Raw genomic sequence first — 17,085 nt, forward strand, 5'->3', positions numbered from 1 at the left:
CACTGTGATGGAGGTACACAATACTGATTCAATATCATTGTGTACTGGAGAGCTGTCTCAACAGCTCCAATGGCAGGCTGTAGGAATTAAATCCTCTGGTGGGCCTTTTTGAGGATGGAGTTAATGTTAGTCTCCCACTTCAGGCCAGACTGTAATTCCCAGGAAATTTAAAGCCCAAGTGTCATCCCTATAAACATGCTAAAATAAAACAACGCCGCCCACGAGCGACGACGACGCCGTGGCCAAATCGCCTCCCCGCCCGCGAGCGACGGCGACGCCACGAGAAAACCACCTCCCAGTCCGATCCACTTCCGCAGCAGAGATGAGCCACCACGGCCCGGCACCATGACGAGCCACGCCGGCCGAAGCCGTGTCGTCAAGGCTGGCTCGGCCTTGTTGCCGGTGATGATTCACATGGCCGGCTCGGCAATCCACAAGGCCTGCAGAGCCCGTCCTTCAGCGGCTGCTGCACGGAAGCCTTCCGATGCGCACATCGACACATTTAGCACCCCTGACTTATGAATTACGCTCCCCCCAACTATTGTTTTTTTTTTTTAGTAGCTGTCTACACACCTACCTGTCATTTGGAACCCAAAAAGCTCTCCTCCTTTGTGCCTGTGAAATCCATTTTTCATTGCGAACCGGATCTTTTGGAAAAGAATGAAGAGCGAATCCATCCTCCTGAGTGTTCGTGCAATATCCAGCAACAAGATTTTCAAGATTTTCAGTTACAAAACAGCATATACGTCAAAATCATGTTTTGTGGTGAAAAAACGGCTGGGTCCATACGGGCTGACGATTTTTCATTGATAACATACTACAAATCATGCATTTCATGACAGTGGACCTTTAAGGTCTTGATGCTTGACACAATGGAGTTGGACACTGTGAGAGGCAGCTATGGCGTAGGATGCCACGTGAAGTCCACAATCATCTCTACAGTCATTAGTGCGTTCAGTTCCAGGTTTTGCCAGCCACACCACACCTCTAGCTGCTCCACTTCCTGTTGATACCACCATCTTTGATGAGGCCGATGACTGGTGTCATCTTCAAACAACAAGAGCAGATGGATTGAGGTCTAGTTGTTCATGTAAAGAGAGAAGAACAGTGGAGAGAGGACAAAACTATGGGGTACCCCGTTGCTGATTATGCATGTGAAGGAGGTTGTGACCCCCACCCTCACCTGCTGCGTCCTGCCCGTCAGGAAGCTGTAAATCTAGTGGCAGATGGCAGGCAAGATGCTGAGCTGCAGAAGCTTGGAGGAGAGAGGTTTGTGGATGATGGTATTAAATGCAGAGCTGGTCCACGAATAGGATTGGAATGTAATTCCTTTATTGCTCGGTGACTCTTCTTCGCAATGCCCTATCGACAGTCTGTCTGCTGTCGTACTTGACGTATGTCGTACGAGAGGCACTCCAACTACCAGAGAGAAATTCCTAGTGTGTTTTTGACATTGTTGGCAAAATAAAGATGATGCTGTTTCTGATGAGGGCAGCAGAACAGTGCTGAGGAGCGCTGTAGGTGTGACAAAATAATCTAAAGTGGAGGTTTTACTACATCAGGGACAAGCTGAAGGGAACAGAAAAAGAAGTTTGTGATAATAAGGAGAATGACTTTTTAAAACAACAAATAACTCAATTCTTGTGTTTCACATTCTTGTAACTCTTCAACTTTGTCATGCCTCTCAAAATTAATTTTTAAAAAGACTCAGTCTCAACACCCAAAGGTCTTGGTATCTATGTCAGTTCTGGTCTAAAGCAAGTTCTGGTCTTTGACTGAAATGAAGAGCGATAGCCATATTTGTAGGGAAAAAATACTAAATTTGATTATTTGAAATTTTATTTTTGGTGATTATAAAAGCAAAATGTTCTATCTAGGGTAATTGTAAAGAAGGGTAAGTCTTTCAATCATTTCATGCTGTTCTTTACTTATTTGAAGTATTGCCCAGCAGTCAGGCCATTATTTACACGAGTTATGAGTCTTATTTGGCACAGACGCTTGACAATAAAATAAAAAGAACAGCTTCAAGGTAATGGTTACTTACTGTCAGTTAAAGACATTCTGGTCTTCATGCTTCCTTTTAAAAGACTGAAGATTAAAGGCATTTTAGCCGGAGGTGTGCAAGAACAAAAATGTACAAAGATGCCACATTATTTGAGGATCCTGCTCAAAAAAATGTTGGAAGAAATGATAAGAGTGACTTACAGCAACCTTTTACCAGGCGAAAACAAAAGAAGTGTGAGAGAACTTGAGTGACAGAAAAACACAACTGTGACAAGCAAAGAGATGATTTGACAAAGACAAAAAAAGTGGATCATTCCTGTTTCTCTTTTGATTGTCTTCCTTCTTGGTGTTATGCTGCTACCAAGGTTCACTACTCAGATGGTGGGAATTTGTCACAGCTACCTTAAGAGTTGATGTAGCATGTTTAGGTGGAAAGAAGGGGCACTTCTGTTCAGGCAATCATGTGCGACGCGTTGCCAGACATAACCATTTGGCAGCCACTGTTAACCTGGTGGAATATTGTACAACTGATGAAACACAATATATTTCATTTTCTCAAAGGTTTTAACTGTCCAGGTTGCTCATGAAGAAATTACATTATTAATACTGCATGTTCTCTGCCAATAATTCATTTTATGCAAATAACTTTCTTCTCTGTGTTGTGGACATCAAAAACCCCTTATCCGTCACCATCAAAATCAACCTGGGTAAAAAAAAATTAAAAAAAATCCCACTGTCTGCTCTTTGCTTCCTTTAGTAGACCTGACTGAATAAATCTGTTAGTTTGTAAAGTGCTGGAATGTAAGTTGTAGCTGCTTCCTTGACAGAAATGCTTGCACAAACAGTATATGAGTAACCTTTTCATAGCCGTTTTTAAGAATGGGTTTTTTGATTTCATCCTCTACCATTAACAAACCCATGCTCACCAGGTTACAAAGATTTTAGTTTTTAATCTTTTGATACATTTGTCAAATTATTGTAAACATCAATTATCTATTCCTTGCTTTGCAAGACATCACTTGAGCAAAAGTTGACGGGCAAAATATGTTGATGCCTTGTCTTATGATATGATGTATAAACTTGTGGGCTGTGTTTTAGCATATCTGCTTAACAGTTTTAAGGTTCAGGTTTCTGAGGTTGACATTGCACAATATACAGCATATAGTGATATTTATCCATCATCCATCCATCCATCCATCCATCCATCCATCCATCCATCCATCCATTTTCTTAGCCACTTATACTCACAAGGGTCGCTGGGAATGCTGGAGCCTATCCCAGCTGACAACGGGTAGGAGGCAGAGTACACCCTGATCTGGTTGCCAGCCAAACATAGGGCACATAGAGACAAACATCCACACTCACTCACATCTAGGGACAATTTAGAGTGTCCAATTAATGTTGCACGTTTTTGGGATGTGGGAGGCAACTGAAGTGCCTGGACAAAACCCACGTAGGCACGGGGAGAACATGCAAAATCCACACTGATGGGTCCGCGATTGAACTCAGGACCTCAGAATTGTGAGGCCAATACTTTCCAGCTGACCCACCGTGCCGCCTCGTGATAGTTAATTCTTAATAAATCCCTTCCTTATACATATATATTATTGTCTGTCTAATAACAGACTGATGGAGTAAATTCACTGGATTTCCATCCATCCATTTTCTTTGCCACTTATCCTCACGAGGGTCGTGGAGAATGCTGGAGCCTATCCCAGCTACCAACAGGCAGGAGGGGGGTTACACTCTAAATGGTTGCCAGCCAATCACAGGGCTTATAGAGACAGATGACAGTCTCACTCAAAATCACACCTGGGGGCAATATAGAGTTTCCAATTAATGTTACATGTTTTTCGGATGTGGGAGGAAACCGGAGTGCCCAGAGAAAACCCACGCAGGCACGAGGATAACATGCAAACTTCACACAGGCAGGGCTGGGATTTGAACCTTAGTCCTCGGAACTGTGAGGCCAACGCGCTACAGCTGCGCCAATGTGCCGCCTTTTATGTTTTTATATGTAACATTATACCTTTTCAGTGCTTGTCACAAATAGTGAGAATGAAGCTGTGTGAGAGGCACAGAGTCAGATACCGAGTCGCACAAGGGGTGCAGATTTTTAAATAGGAACCAATCTCATACCAATAGAAATGGTATTTGTCTTATTAAATACTGTATCTGAGGAGGCCCCGTAGCTCAGTGGTTAGAGGACTGGTTTGGTAAACCAGGGGTTGTGGGTTCGTATCCCACTGGGGCCTCCACTCCCTGAGAAGGGTTGCGTCAGGAAGGGCATCCGGTATAAAAATTGTGCCAAACATATATATGCATTCATCTGAGCTGATACGCTGTGGCGACCCCAAAAGGGACAAGCCGAAAGAAACACACATATACTGCATCTGAAAAAAAATAATTAGATATTGTGAAACCCACTATACTGCCCCAGCCTTGGAAACCAGATGCACAGAATTGTTCAAACTGTTCAGAGAACAGTTTTCATTTGCATTAATATCTCATCAGTGCGACGCCTCTTCTGTGATCGTCTGATGGCAGAGCTGCTTCCACTGTATCTCTGTTATTGAAATATTTAACAGCTGCCATCTTACCAGACGTTGGGCTCCTCTCATCACACAAATATAACCAGCATTGAGCCAAACATACTGTACATAACCTAAGGGTGTTGTATGATGTGTGACAATAGAATCCATGTGGAAATTGGAAAAGGTTGTTGTATTTTTCTTTTTTTTCTTTCATTTATGGACAACTACATGATCAATGAAAATAAAAATTAAACCAATTTTTTTGTAAAATTGATTGCATATATGCATCAATATTTTTCCAACTCTAAATGGAAACATTTCATAGGAATTGTTTGGCACATCGTAAGACAACATAATAACAATTAAAAACACAGCTGATTTGTATTTGTTTTCTTTTTAGGCCCTTTCTCACAAATCATAGTACACTGACGGTTAAATACTGTATATGCAGGTATACAAATACTGTTATAGTCATCTGTTGTAGTATAGTAATAAAGGAAGTTAATTTGCTGAAATGAAACTTTAGCTTTTAAGATTAACTGACTCATTATTTCACTTTTAGCAGGTGGTTTTTGTTTGCGTGAAGGTAAGCGGCTTGATAAAAAGGATGGCGGAAGCGTAGGTAAAAGAATAAACTATTGCACTATGTAAATTAATTTTAAATTGATCAATATATCTCAGTATTATTAAACAACATATTCCATCATATTGTAGTATCAGTTATACTGCAGAATATGTATATTTTTTACGTTACATCCAGACAATCAAACACACATCCATGGTTGCCAATTCTCAGAAACATTGTTAAATTCTGATTCACAAATCTTTCCCATTTTGGTCTGATGCAATAGAAAGGAAGTAAATTGATGTATAATTGATTTAAATAATTGAAATGTGGTTTATGAAGTAAAAAAAGAACATTTAAAGGATATGCATCATTTTAAGAGGCATCAATATATTTGAATCAAATTGTAACCTTCTGAAATATAAATACAAATCGAATCAAATGGTGAGGTGGCTAAAGATTTACAGCCTTAGTTTGTCCAATTTTCAAATGATCTGCTCGTTGGAGTTCTTTTGAGGTTGCATACCTCAGATTTTGCATTAGTTAATTAGCAATTTCTAACCATTTGGCTGACTCCTGTTGCTAAAGCAACTTCTGTCTATGATTGTCCGTGGCGAGAAGGTGATTCTATGTTCTGTTCTGTCATATTTCTTCCCGGTGACACCTGATGTTTGTGAATCTCTGGCTCAAAATATGCTTAATGTAAGGCTGTCAAATATCAGCCTCTCATTTTCAGACAAAATTATATCCATCCATATATATACAGTACACATTCATCGGATAAACTACAGAATATAGATTACTTCTATGACATTTGCCAGATTAAATTCAGCTTCAAGGGATCAATATTGTGCTTGAACAATAATATGCTATGCATTTTGTTAAGTGATGTTTTTAAGATTGAAGATTTAACTTTTGCAGTATTCCTCAATCATACATTTTGATGATGACCTGTGTGAATCAGAATTGGGAAATGAAATTTTGGAAGTGTCTGAATTTGCCCTGGGCTGTTATCTCACTTAGAGTTTTAAAATGGATATCTTCACCTGCATTAACCCAGTGAAATTGTCATTGTCTGGATGTTTGATACCATGATGACACGACTGCAAGATAGGGAGAGATGCAGTCGCTCACACTTGGGTATGAGCTTTGAGGTCCGGATTATCGGGACTAAGCTTTATTTTCAGACCTGTTATCAATCTTGACTGTGGCCATGAGTAAATATCTTGCCTTTATTTAAGCTTGACAGGTGTAAAGAAGCCACTGAAGAGCAAAGGCTCTAGCTCATCAAGTCTAATTCATCACATGACTGCGCACGGTGCTTTACCACGGCATCTGTTTCTCTCGCAGACCTCGTTTCCCTGCATTGAATGCTGCCAGCAGCGCATCATAAACGTATTGTTTGCGTTGTCATGGTAATCCCTCTTGCGACGCATTACAATCAGTTTGCATACCTTTTGGATTAATGGATGAAATAATTAAAAGAAACTCTTTTGCCAGTGGTATTACATTGCAGCCCAGTGTTTTTTAGTATTAAGTTTGAATGCAATTACACTCATTCTGGTGGGTGATATGGAGCTTGCACACTACAGTCGCTGATTGTTATATCCGCTCCCGAACCCCAATTTTCTTCCTTTTGATCTAGTGTTAGTGCCTTTTTGAATGGTGTGTTCCCCATTGGATTGGAATGAAGATCACATAGTGTAGGACTTTGGGAATTGCACTAGCATGCAAAATACAACCAACCAGTGAGAAACCAAAAGTTTGTTGCAAAAATGGATTTAACAATGATAAAGATTGACTGGTTTTCAACTAGATTTTGTCCCGCATCCTTTGTACCTTTTTATGACCCAATTTGTTGTCTGTTGTGTTGTCAAAATACGTAGCATTAGACTTAGTGTGACGGAACATTTCCTCCTCATTGTTTTATGGGAAATGCTTTCTTGGTGTTTGCCTGCATGCTGTACAATACCTTAGACAAAGTGTAATTATTTATTACTCGGATCATGACTGTGAACAGTACTGTAATTGGAAACTATCGAAGCTGTAAATACACTACACTTTTCGCACACACGTACTCAGACACATATACACACACACCGGAGCCATACTTTATGTGCCTGGCTTTAGAGCAAAGGTTTGGCAACACAAATGGTCCCCAAATTAGCAAGAGAAAAGCACCTGACAAAACAAGATGGCAACAATGGAGACATTTTGTTTCATGCTCAAGTTCTGTTCACGCTACACAAGCTGACTTAGAGCATCGGAGGGTCGATAGAACATCAGCAAGTGGTGTTGAGGAATGACCGGCAACACATCTTGTTTACGATGTCGTGAAACTAAATGGATTTGTTTGGACCTGCACCTAATTTCAAATGCAGTAATGAAGCAGTCTGTTACAATGCACCGGCCTGCTTTTACACAGCAACCAGCAAGAGGAAGGGTTCTTGCACATGTTTGAATTGTTTAATGGCCATTATATTGCAGGTGGACAAATTGCATGCATATTAAAGGATTGCAGTGTTTAATTAGACGCATAACGGGCACTGACTTGTGGTGCAAGGTGTTCACTGTTTGTCTGACGTAATTGCTAATGCATGTACAGAAGACTTTTGATTAGGTTCCCTATTGAATTTTACAATGTTGATCTAAGAGAAAACACTGCCCATTTGTGACATCAGATAATATTGGAAATGCACTACTTTGATTTCGTGTTCTGGATGGGCAAATTAATTTCATGGGGATATTTCTTTTATCAATTTGTTAAAATATAATAAATGTTCATCGACTATAGTTTTGGATTGCATTCATGAATTGGATTATGTGACTTGATCATTTTCTTGGGGTGTAACGAGTCTCTTTCTTTTGTCTATAGGTTAACAGGATTTAGCATCCCTCCACCTGTTACCAGTTCTGGTTCAGTTTTTTCACTGAGGCTTACCAGTGACTTTGCAGTTAGTGCTCACGGATTTAAAGCATCATATGAAGGTAAGAACATTAAATATTTCTTCCTGCGGCAAATCACTTTTCATTTCATGAAACAAATAGTGTATTAAAAAGATGAAATTAAGGTGCAGAATACACTTCATGAACATGACTGTAATTTTGAGAAATTATACGTCATTTGCCAGAAATTATGTGGTGAGTTGTCATGTGCTTCCTGGAATCTTTCCATTCCTACATATCAAAACACGGGGTACTTCCATGAACTATGTTAATCTCATATTGTACAAATCACCATGCCTTCCCCCCAAAGTCCTGAACTTTTTATGCCACTCCAGAGGTGCATCTGGAATTGCATGGCAGATGGCAAAGGGAATTAGTTGACGTAATGGATATTCCAAGTTATGTGGGCTGAAGCTGTGCTGAGTGCAGTGGGGATCTGTCTAAATATGAATTATCCCTCCGTGACCACGTTGCTTTCCCATTTTCCTGTACGCTACTACGTTTTCAGAAATCCATCCCCTTTCCTGTCTATTTCATCTTATTCATAACCCTGTTTGGGTTGTGACCAGAAAAAAAAATCAGAACGCATTGCTCCATTTTTTTAAGTCACTACACTGCCCCCAGTAAACTTTACAAGAGCTTTAAAGTTCTGCCACTGGTTTATAAAACTCGAAATGGTTAGGTCCTGAATACAATGAGACATGCTAATGGAATATTACCCCAGTGGTGCTCTGAGATCTCTCAACTAATATAAAATAAAGGATCAGAGTCCAAAGTAAACATGGCGAAGCAGCTTTTAACTGCTATGCTGCACAAAAATGGAATACTATAACTTTGTTTCAGTTTGAACATGTTGCTTTTCATTCCTTCATTCTTTTTGTCAGTTCTGACACTTTGGATTCTTCTTTCTTGAGTCCTTCCTTTAATGTTCTTCACAGCCTGATCTACTCTTCTCCAGCGGCAGCTCATCGACAACTTTCACTGCTCCTCATTTTCTTACGAGCAGTACCCATTTTCCTTCCATTTTTACCCTGCTCATCCTCGCTTATGCCCTCTGCTATCTTCATCTGCCCATTGGTTGTCAACGCTCATTATCTATCTGTGTCCATCTTTCTCCGTCCTGCATGTCATCTTTGATAAACTAAGATTTTACCAAGATTACAGGGAAATTAACAGTTAAAGTAGTCATTTACCATAACAATAATGAACTCTGCCTTAGCATCATAAAACAATTTTCATGAACAGATGTTGATTAACAGTGGATTACAACAGAATCTTGCTGTATTTTGTCTCAATTGTAAAATGTTGTTATCTAGTCCTCACTTGCGTGTAATTAACAGTTCAGTCATTCAAAAATAACAGTAAATAACTTACAACATACAGTATAACAGTATCTTACGGTACTTTTGACAGTAGTAAAACAATGTAAAATAGTCATCCCGCACAGATAAATGCGGTCAATGTTTGGTTAACATGTACAAACTACTTTAACAGCATTAAACAGGAAACTGTAATAATTAACAATTGCTTCCTTTTTTTAACCATGCAATTGAGAACAGTTTCTCATCTAGAATGCCAACCTGGAAGCAAGCTAGGTAGGGTTCAATGTCTCTGCCCAAGGATGCTCCAGCAGCATACAGTCGGACCTGGTATTCAAACTGCCAACTCTTTTGTCAGTGGATGAGTGGCTCTACTGACTGATTAACAGTCACCTCGTATTGAGTCTCAAGTGATGGATGTAGGCCCCACCAACCCTTCACATGCCCAGTGTTGGCAATTTCTCTGTTGTTCTGCTTGAACATTGGTCAGTCGTCCACAGTCACAATATCCAAAGTACTCGATAGTTGTGATTTCCTTCTCCATTTACTTTTTTGTTTTGTTTTTTTTTACTCCGGTCAGGCCAGCCAAAAGGTTGAAGCTTCGATGATTGTTAGTCATGTCTTCCCATGACATCCCACCTCTCCACCAACGTGCTCAGGTGTCCAACTTCAAAATTAAAGCTTCTAATATCACCACATGAGAGATCAATGCAAATCAAAGCTTTTATTGTATTTTGAGCACTTTGCAGGAGCTTAATGAAAATTTAACAAAGGGTTTTCCCCCTTATAGCTGTCTGACTAGGTTGCTGCAAATGAAGGACATCTCAGATGCAGAAGAGCATGCATTTTAAATGTAGAAAATTGCCAACAAACAGGGAAAGAAAATCAACATAAAGGTAATTTAATCATGGCATTAGAAATTTATTGAGCAGCCCAACATATGGGTAGGTGTGGGTCAGTGCTTCAGTTCATCATCTGCCACCAAAGGTACCCCAGTTCAAGTTGCCTGATAGACAAATGTCAGCATAAAAAAATAAACCAAAAAATCTCATCTTGACTTTGAAATTTAATGCATGCATCAATGGTCCATCCCCCAACATTCCCTGGACCCACGGCTGTAGTATGTATGTGCAAACACCGATACCTTAGTGTATCCCAGATAGATCACTGTGTGCCACCATCAAGAATGTGTGTTTGCCATGTATGCAACTGTGTTGGGTTAAATGCAGAGGAAGAATTTTGTGGTCATGTCTTCATGACAATAAAAGATGATTCTTTTTTTACTACACGTTGAAGAAACAGTAACATACTGGCATAGACCGGTACTAAAATGACCATAACCTGCAGCTATTCTACTATTGTATATTGTAATCCAAAATACAGGAGTATTGCGTTCTAAAAAATGTAATATATAGTTTAAAAAATATACCAATAAAAATTTCAAATGTGGGAGGAAACCAGAGCACTGTACCCAGAGAAAACCTACGCAGGCATGGGAAGAACATGGATACGCCACACAAGTGAGGCTGGATTTGTATCTGGGTCCTCAGAACTTTGTGGCAGTTGTGCTAACCAGTCCTCAAACGTGCCACCTGAGTTTATTATGTACAATTGATATTGTGACTAATATTTATTTCATTTGTGCAGCTGCATTGAATTTTATTTTAAATACTTTATGATCAACATCGAAAACAAGCTTTAGCAAAATATTTCCAATACTGAGAGACGAGCTTGGTTTCTTGTCAGTAATGCGCTTAGTCCCGGAGAGCCTTTTGACTATTGCTTGTGAAATGTCACTTCATCTCTATATCAGTTTGTCATTTTCAACACAGCACACCACTTATCCTTGTTACTGTATATTCTGTAGTGAAAGTGCTCTCTATCCTATTTGTCCTAAAATCGAAAAATATGCAATACTTGTGGACAGGACAAGCTTATTGAATCATGCTTGTAATTAAGTGGATTTGAATGTTTGTGCATGTGAAGGACGGTCAAGGCCAAAGCCAGAGAGAATCTAATTTCTCAAATATCCTATGAGTCTTTATCAAAAATGTTGAAATGCAAAATGTTACAAATCCGAAAGATATTGTAACTATTATACAGCACACTTAACACAAGAGGGCTTTCCAGTGGTCAAGCTGTATTTAGAAAAAACAATACGGAGGGGCTTCATACAATGAACAAACAGTGTATATATATATATATATATATATATATATATATATATATATATATATGTATATAAAGTTCTTTAGGTTTGAGTTCTGTTCTAGCTTTGCAAGTGATAGCAATAGGCTATAGCTGTGCTTAGCAACTTGGCCTAGATGGTTAAAAAGCTTTCTACCCCCCCTGTTGAAGGTTGTGTACGTAATGGAAAAAAAAAATCAGTAATTCTCTAGGACTACCTCAGTGCCATTTCAACCTGTTATATTTTTTGGACAAGACATGAAAAGGCAGCCATTCCATGGAACATAATTTAATCGTAGGAGAAGATTTAATTTCGGTGTCTGGGAAATGCAGGAAGTACAGCTCGTATGCCTTGTGATGAAAAAACAAACTCAGTCAGTAGTCTGTGTCTAGCCCGGTTGAAACTCCTGCTCAGTAGTCCGTCAAAGCAGCCTCCAAGGAAGCCAGAGCGTCACTCGGTGCATGCAGCTCCTGTGGGGAAATATGTCCTTCTTATGTGTTTGCAAACACCACCGCTCTGTCAAAAATCCATCTTCTTCAAGGACCTACAGAGACGTTAGATACACAAGTCAAATAAATAGCTCAACCTCGAAGAAATCTTGCACCCAACAACATTATTTACTAGTTCACATAACTCACTCCTTGCCTGTGGAATGAGGATTAAGATCCATCTGACTCTGTGAATATGAAATGCTAAAATGTTTTAAAAAGGGGAGAGAAAAAAACGTAACTAAAAATGCATAGTATATTCTTGAAGGGAGGTGGCACGGTGTTTAACTGGTTAAAGTTTCTGCTAGATATTTCTGAGGACCTGGGTTCAATTCTGGACCTGCCTGTATGGAGTTGGCATGTTCTCCCCATTCCTGCGTGAATTTTCTTTGGGCACTCTGGTTTCCTCCCACATCCCCAAAAATGTGCATGCTATGTTCATTGAAGAATGTAGATTACCGTATTTTCCGGACTATATGTCGCCCCGCTGTACAAGAAGAAAAAAACACATGTAAGTCACACTGGAGTATAAGTCCCATTTTGGGGGGAAATTTATTTGATAAAATCCAACACTAAGGACAGATATGTCATTTAAAATTTAAATAATGAACAATTTAAAATAAAAATAGAATAGAGGCAACAACAGGCTGAACGGTATGCTTACGTTACATGACACAACTGAGAACATCCCTGGTATGTTAAAATAACATATTGAGAGTTATTGCGATAACTATAGCATAAATAACATACTAACAAATGTACCAAAACCATCCGTGTCACTCCAAATATCCAGTAACTAAAATCCAATGAAATCTTCTTCCTCTGTGTCACTTCCAAACAAGTCCGCCAACTCCGAGGTAGACGACGCGCCACTTCCTCTTCTACGTCACTTACGTCAGACTTGTCATCAGTTGCAGTTACAACTAGCCTATTCCAGCCTTTCTGAATCCCGACAGGAATGTTTTGGTTGTCACGGAAGCCCATACTTTGTCGATCCACCCAGTCACTTCCCGGAAAGTTGCATGGCGGATTCACCCGGAAGCTGTGCTCTGCATCCATCATCCACTGCTCCCAAAGGTTACGCAAGACTGCTTTAAAGTTGGGATTCATGGAGATATCAAATGGCTGGAGTATTTTGGTTTAAAGTTCATGGAATGTCTAATTTCTAAAGCAAATTATCTTATCGAGACGAAAATACAGTGAAGTTCTGGCGTGCCCTAGCCAGTCTCCAGACCTAAACCCAATAGAAAATCTTTGGAGGGAGCTGAAACTCCGTGTTTCTCAGCGACAGCCCAGAAACCTTTCTGATCTAGAGAAGATCTGTGCGGAGGAGTGGGCCAAAATCCCCCCTGCAGCGTGTACAAACCTGGCGAACAACTACAGGAAAGATTTGATCTGTAATTGCAAACAAAGGCTACTGTACCAAATTTTAACATTGGTTTTCTCAGGTGTTCAAATACTTATTTGAAGCTGTATCACACAAATAAATCATTTAAAAAATAATACATTGTGATTCATGGCTTTTTCTTTTTAGATTATCTCTCTCACAGTGGACATGCACCTATGATGAAAATTTCAGACAGCTCCATGATTTCTCAGTGGGAGAACTTGCAATATAGCAGGGTGTTCAAATACTCATTTTCTTCACTGTATATGTTCAACTGTTCCATGAAATGCATATCCTGTTTGATGTTTTACCAAAAAATACAAGTGTTTATGAATTAAAGTCCACAAGGTTTGACCTAGTTTCTCTGCAAAACAACTAATTTTGGGGGCGGACCTCTGACGTCACAAATTCTGGGATGGGCTGTTTTGGAACGACCATAAGCTGAAGTCTTTTGTATTCATGCCGAAGAAAAACCCATTAGTTTAGAGAATTCCTCAGTGATTGTAAGTGAAAACCAATCTGTAAAAAAATATTTATTATTATTTATTTGTGAAAATATACCAACTTAGACGTTTACTTTATCGGCTTGTGTGTGTTTTAGTGCAGTAATAAGCATTTTACACGCAAAGTAGTTGTCCCTTACCAAATCACTAAATACACGGCGTTTGCATGATTTCAAAACAGCACCGAAAACTTCGTATATACATTCAGGATATCGAAGCCTTTACTATTTATCAGTTTATGACTAACTAAACCAAACGAGAACTTCTCAAACGCTTACCAGTCGATATTTCCAACACGAGGCATATCCTCCACAATGGGTCTGACTGCTCTATCAACATCTTCATCGACAGCTACTTCGTCTGAATTTGAACGTGTGTTGTTTAACTGTCTCAAATTGATAAACTTTAAGGCCTTCATAATCTTCTTCACCGTGGCACCCTTCAAAATAATGTTCATCGCTTGAATTATCGGAAAAGCCTTCGGCGTTTTTTACAGTGATGACGATTCCGCCACGATTCCGTCCTTTTCCGGCAGATACAGCAATGTGTGATCCTTTGTTGCAGATAATCAAAAAATAAAAATGTTTCCTTCATAACGGACTTAAGATTCGTATTCAGCATAAAAACTGTATAATATTAGCAGAAAGGTCCATTGTGGTCCTTCCATTCCCTTTAAGCCTCCAAGGGATGATCGCAGGTCTGGAGTTGAAAACATTTAATTTATTTTTTAACAGTGGCGTGATGTGGGTCACATTAATGTTCCCACTAACCTGTGCAACTGCACATTTGCACACTTGTCGCACTCTCTCAGTGCAGAGGAAAACAGATACAGCGCAGTGAACTACAGCCTAACGTCGTCTTTTTTTTTTTTAATTTAAAACACGGCAGTACACTGCCTCTCACAAAGAGCTGCTGCTTGGCCACACCGGCCCACCCACTCTACTTCCTAGTTTATTTGACACCGCCCCTCTTCCATTTTAAAGGGGGACACTCACAATTACACACACCGGGTATGTAAATAATTGAAGAAAAAGTGGTGAAACTGGACGAGATTTTCTCTTGGTGTGTAATATTAAAGTTCCACCTTGGCACAGCCTGATTGAGGATGAAAGTACAGATGATACATTGGCCACAAAGCTAATTCTGTATTTTAAATATAGGAGGCAACATAACATTAACCCTAAAACTGTTTGGGAGCATCATTTAGCTTTCAACATGCATTGCAAAATATATTCTGCAGGCAATAATTCGGTTTTATACCAAGAAAAACAGATGGGGATATCATTGTGGGTTAAAAAAATGAAACCAAGTTGGAAGCAACATTTCAAATTTATAATTAATAGTTGGCTTGGTATGTATTTGTTTTGTAATGTATTTTTTGTTTGTTGACATTGTCAGTGTAGTGTGCAAAAACACAAAATTGTTCTTAAAAATGTTCTGATGGCAATGTAATCTGAACCTTTTAATGAGCCATGTAACTTCAATGGATGACACTGATTGACCACATTGCATACGTCTCATGTTGCTCACAGTGGTCAAAAGGAGCCCTCACAGCCTCAGTGTGTTTGCTCAGACACGTAAAAAATTAGAGGGAACTGTTATCGATACATCACAAGCAGAGGTTTTGTCCTTTAAAGAACCCATCCAGATGCTTAGTTTAGCCGCATATTTCACTATTTGCATCTTGTAATGTGCATAGTATTTTTTTCTTCAATGCCATTTTTGTCCAGTCCTTCTCAGTTGTTATAAGTCACAGCTAATGTTGAAATGCGGAATTTTCAGAACTACAGAAGTGGTAGGTACAGATACACGGGCCTAGAGCGCCCTCTTACGGTCGCCAGTGTGAAAATCACCGATAAGCGACCTGGAAAATGGATGGATGGATGTATGTAATTATGTGTTAATAATTTCACATATTAGTCGCTCTGGAGAATAAGTCGCACCCCCGGCCAAACTATGAAAAGACCTGTGATAAATAGTAGAATCATAAAGTACATATAATGCAGGCATGGCCAAACGTTTTTGTTCTGTCGCTTCATATGCTGATTTAATGATTGTGTGTGTGGGTCTAAACTAGTGGCCCCACAGCTGAGCCCCCAACCACATCCCCATCCACTTTTCACTTTGGTTTAAGAAAACAAGGCCACGCTGTGACCGATGCACAGATGCATTACTTTTGTCCTTGTCTCTTTGGAGCAGATAGATATTGGTGAACAATGCAGGCAAGTCGCACAAGAATGTACAGTAGGAACACATTTGCGATGAGCTGTGCGCATTCGTTAGATGATATGGATTTTGCTTTCTCTGTCAAAGCCACACCAGTTGAGGTTGTCATGTTGCAGTTTAAATCTTAAGATCTTTGTCACTGTAAAGCATATGTCAGTGTAGTTGGATTTCACCACCTGTTTTTGACCTTAATGCATCTGTTGCAAATTTGAATCTGAATCTATTATATTCTTAATGCAAAATCAATATCAATATTGGTTGCTTGTCCATTTATACTATACTTTTGTCCCTCTATAAATGACCACCTTGATTACCTTCACCAAAAAAATATTCAGACTTATGCAACAAATTCTCAATGACCTTAAGGCCTAAATCCATCTGAGGTACTAGTTTTGACTTTTCTTACAACAACGGGCAATGAGTCTAGAGTATAATTAGAGCTGGGATGCATCCATCACTTTGGAATTAAGGACCTGGGGTGAGTTAGTCCTTTTACTTGGAACATCAGGCATTTCTTTCTTTCTGTAGCCCTCTCAAAAAAAAAAAAAAAAGAAAACAAATGAAAAAAAATCTGTGAATTACAGCGAACTGATGAATCGAAAGAATACCGTGGACAAAGCAAAAAAAAAGGCCGTGAATCGGAGGCAAGTTGCTGGAACACACCTTTATGAGAGTGCGATCACCGTATCTGCCGCGCCGGAATCAAGATTTTTTTTTTTTTTTGGCATGCCTTCACGCGATCGGCCAAAACTGCCTCGTGATCGACGTCTATGCAGAGATACACTGTAAACTATTGCATGATTCATCACTTTAAACTGGTCCCTTTGCACAATTGTCTTTGCATTGGTCTATCATGGTGAACGTGAATGGTTAAGGGCACTCTGTATAATCTTAACATAATGTGGGGCATTGACGCACTCTGACC

At 39.5% G+C, this 17,085-nt stretch overlaps 1 protein-coding gene across 4 annotated transcripts in view; it reads left to right on the top strand.

Annotated features, from left to right (window-relative positions):
- Positions 1-17,085, top strand: part of LOC133500874 (CUB and sushi domain-containing protein 3-like) — a 299,335-nt gene that overhangs the window by 59,236 nt on the left and 223,014 nt on the right. For all 4 annotated transcript variants that reach the window (XM_061820098.1, XM_061820099.1, XM_061820100.1 and 1 more), the window contains one exon: positions 7,979-8,091. In XM_061820098.1, the coding sequence (XP_061676082.1) occupies positions 7,979-8,091 (113 nt within the window). The remainder of the gene's footprint in view (positions 1-7,978; positions 8,092-17,085) is intronic.

This window comes from Syngnathoides biaculeatus, chromosome 5 (assembly GCF_019802595.1).
Source record: "Syngnathoides biaculeatus isolate LvHL_M chromosome 5, ASM1980259v1, whole genome shotgun sequence".
NCBI classification, from domain to species: Eukaryota; Metazoa; Chordata; class Actinopteri; order Syngnathiformes; family Syngnathidae; genus Syngnathoides; species Syngnathoides biaculeatus.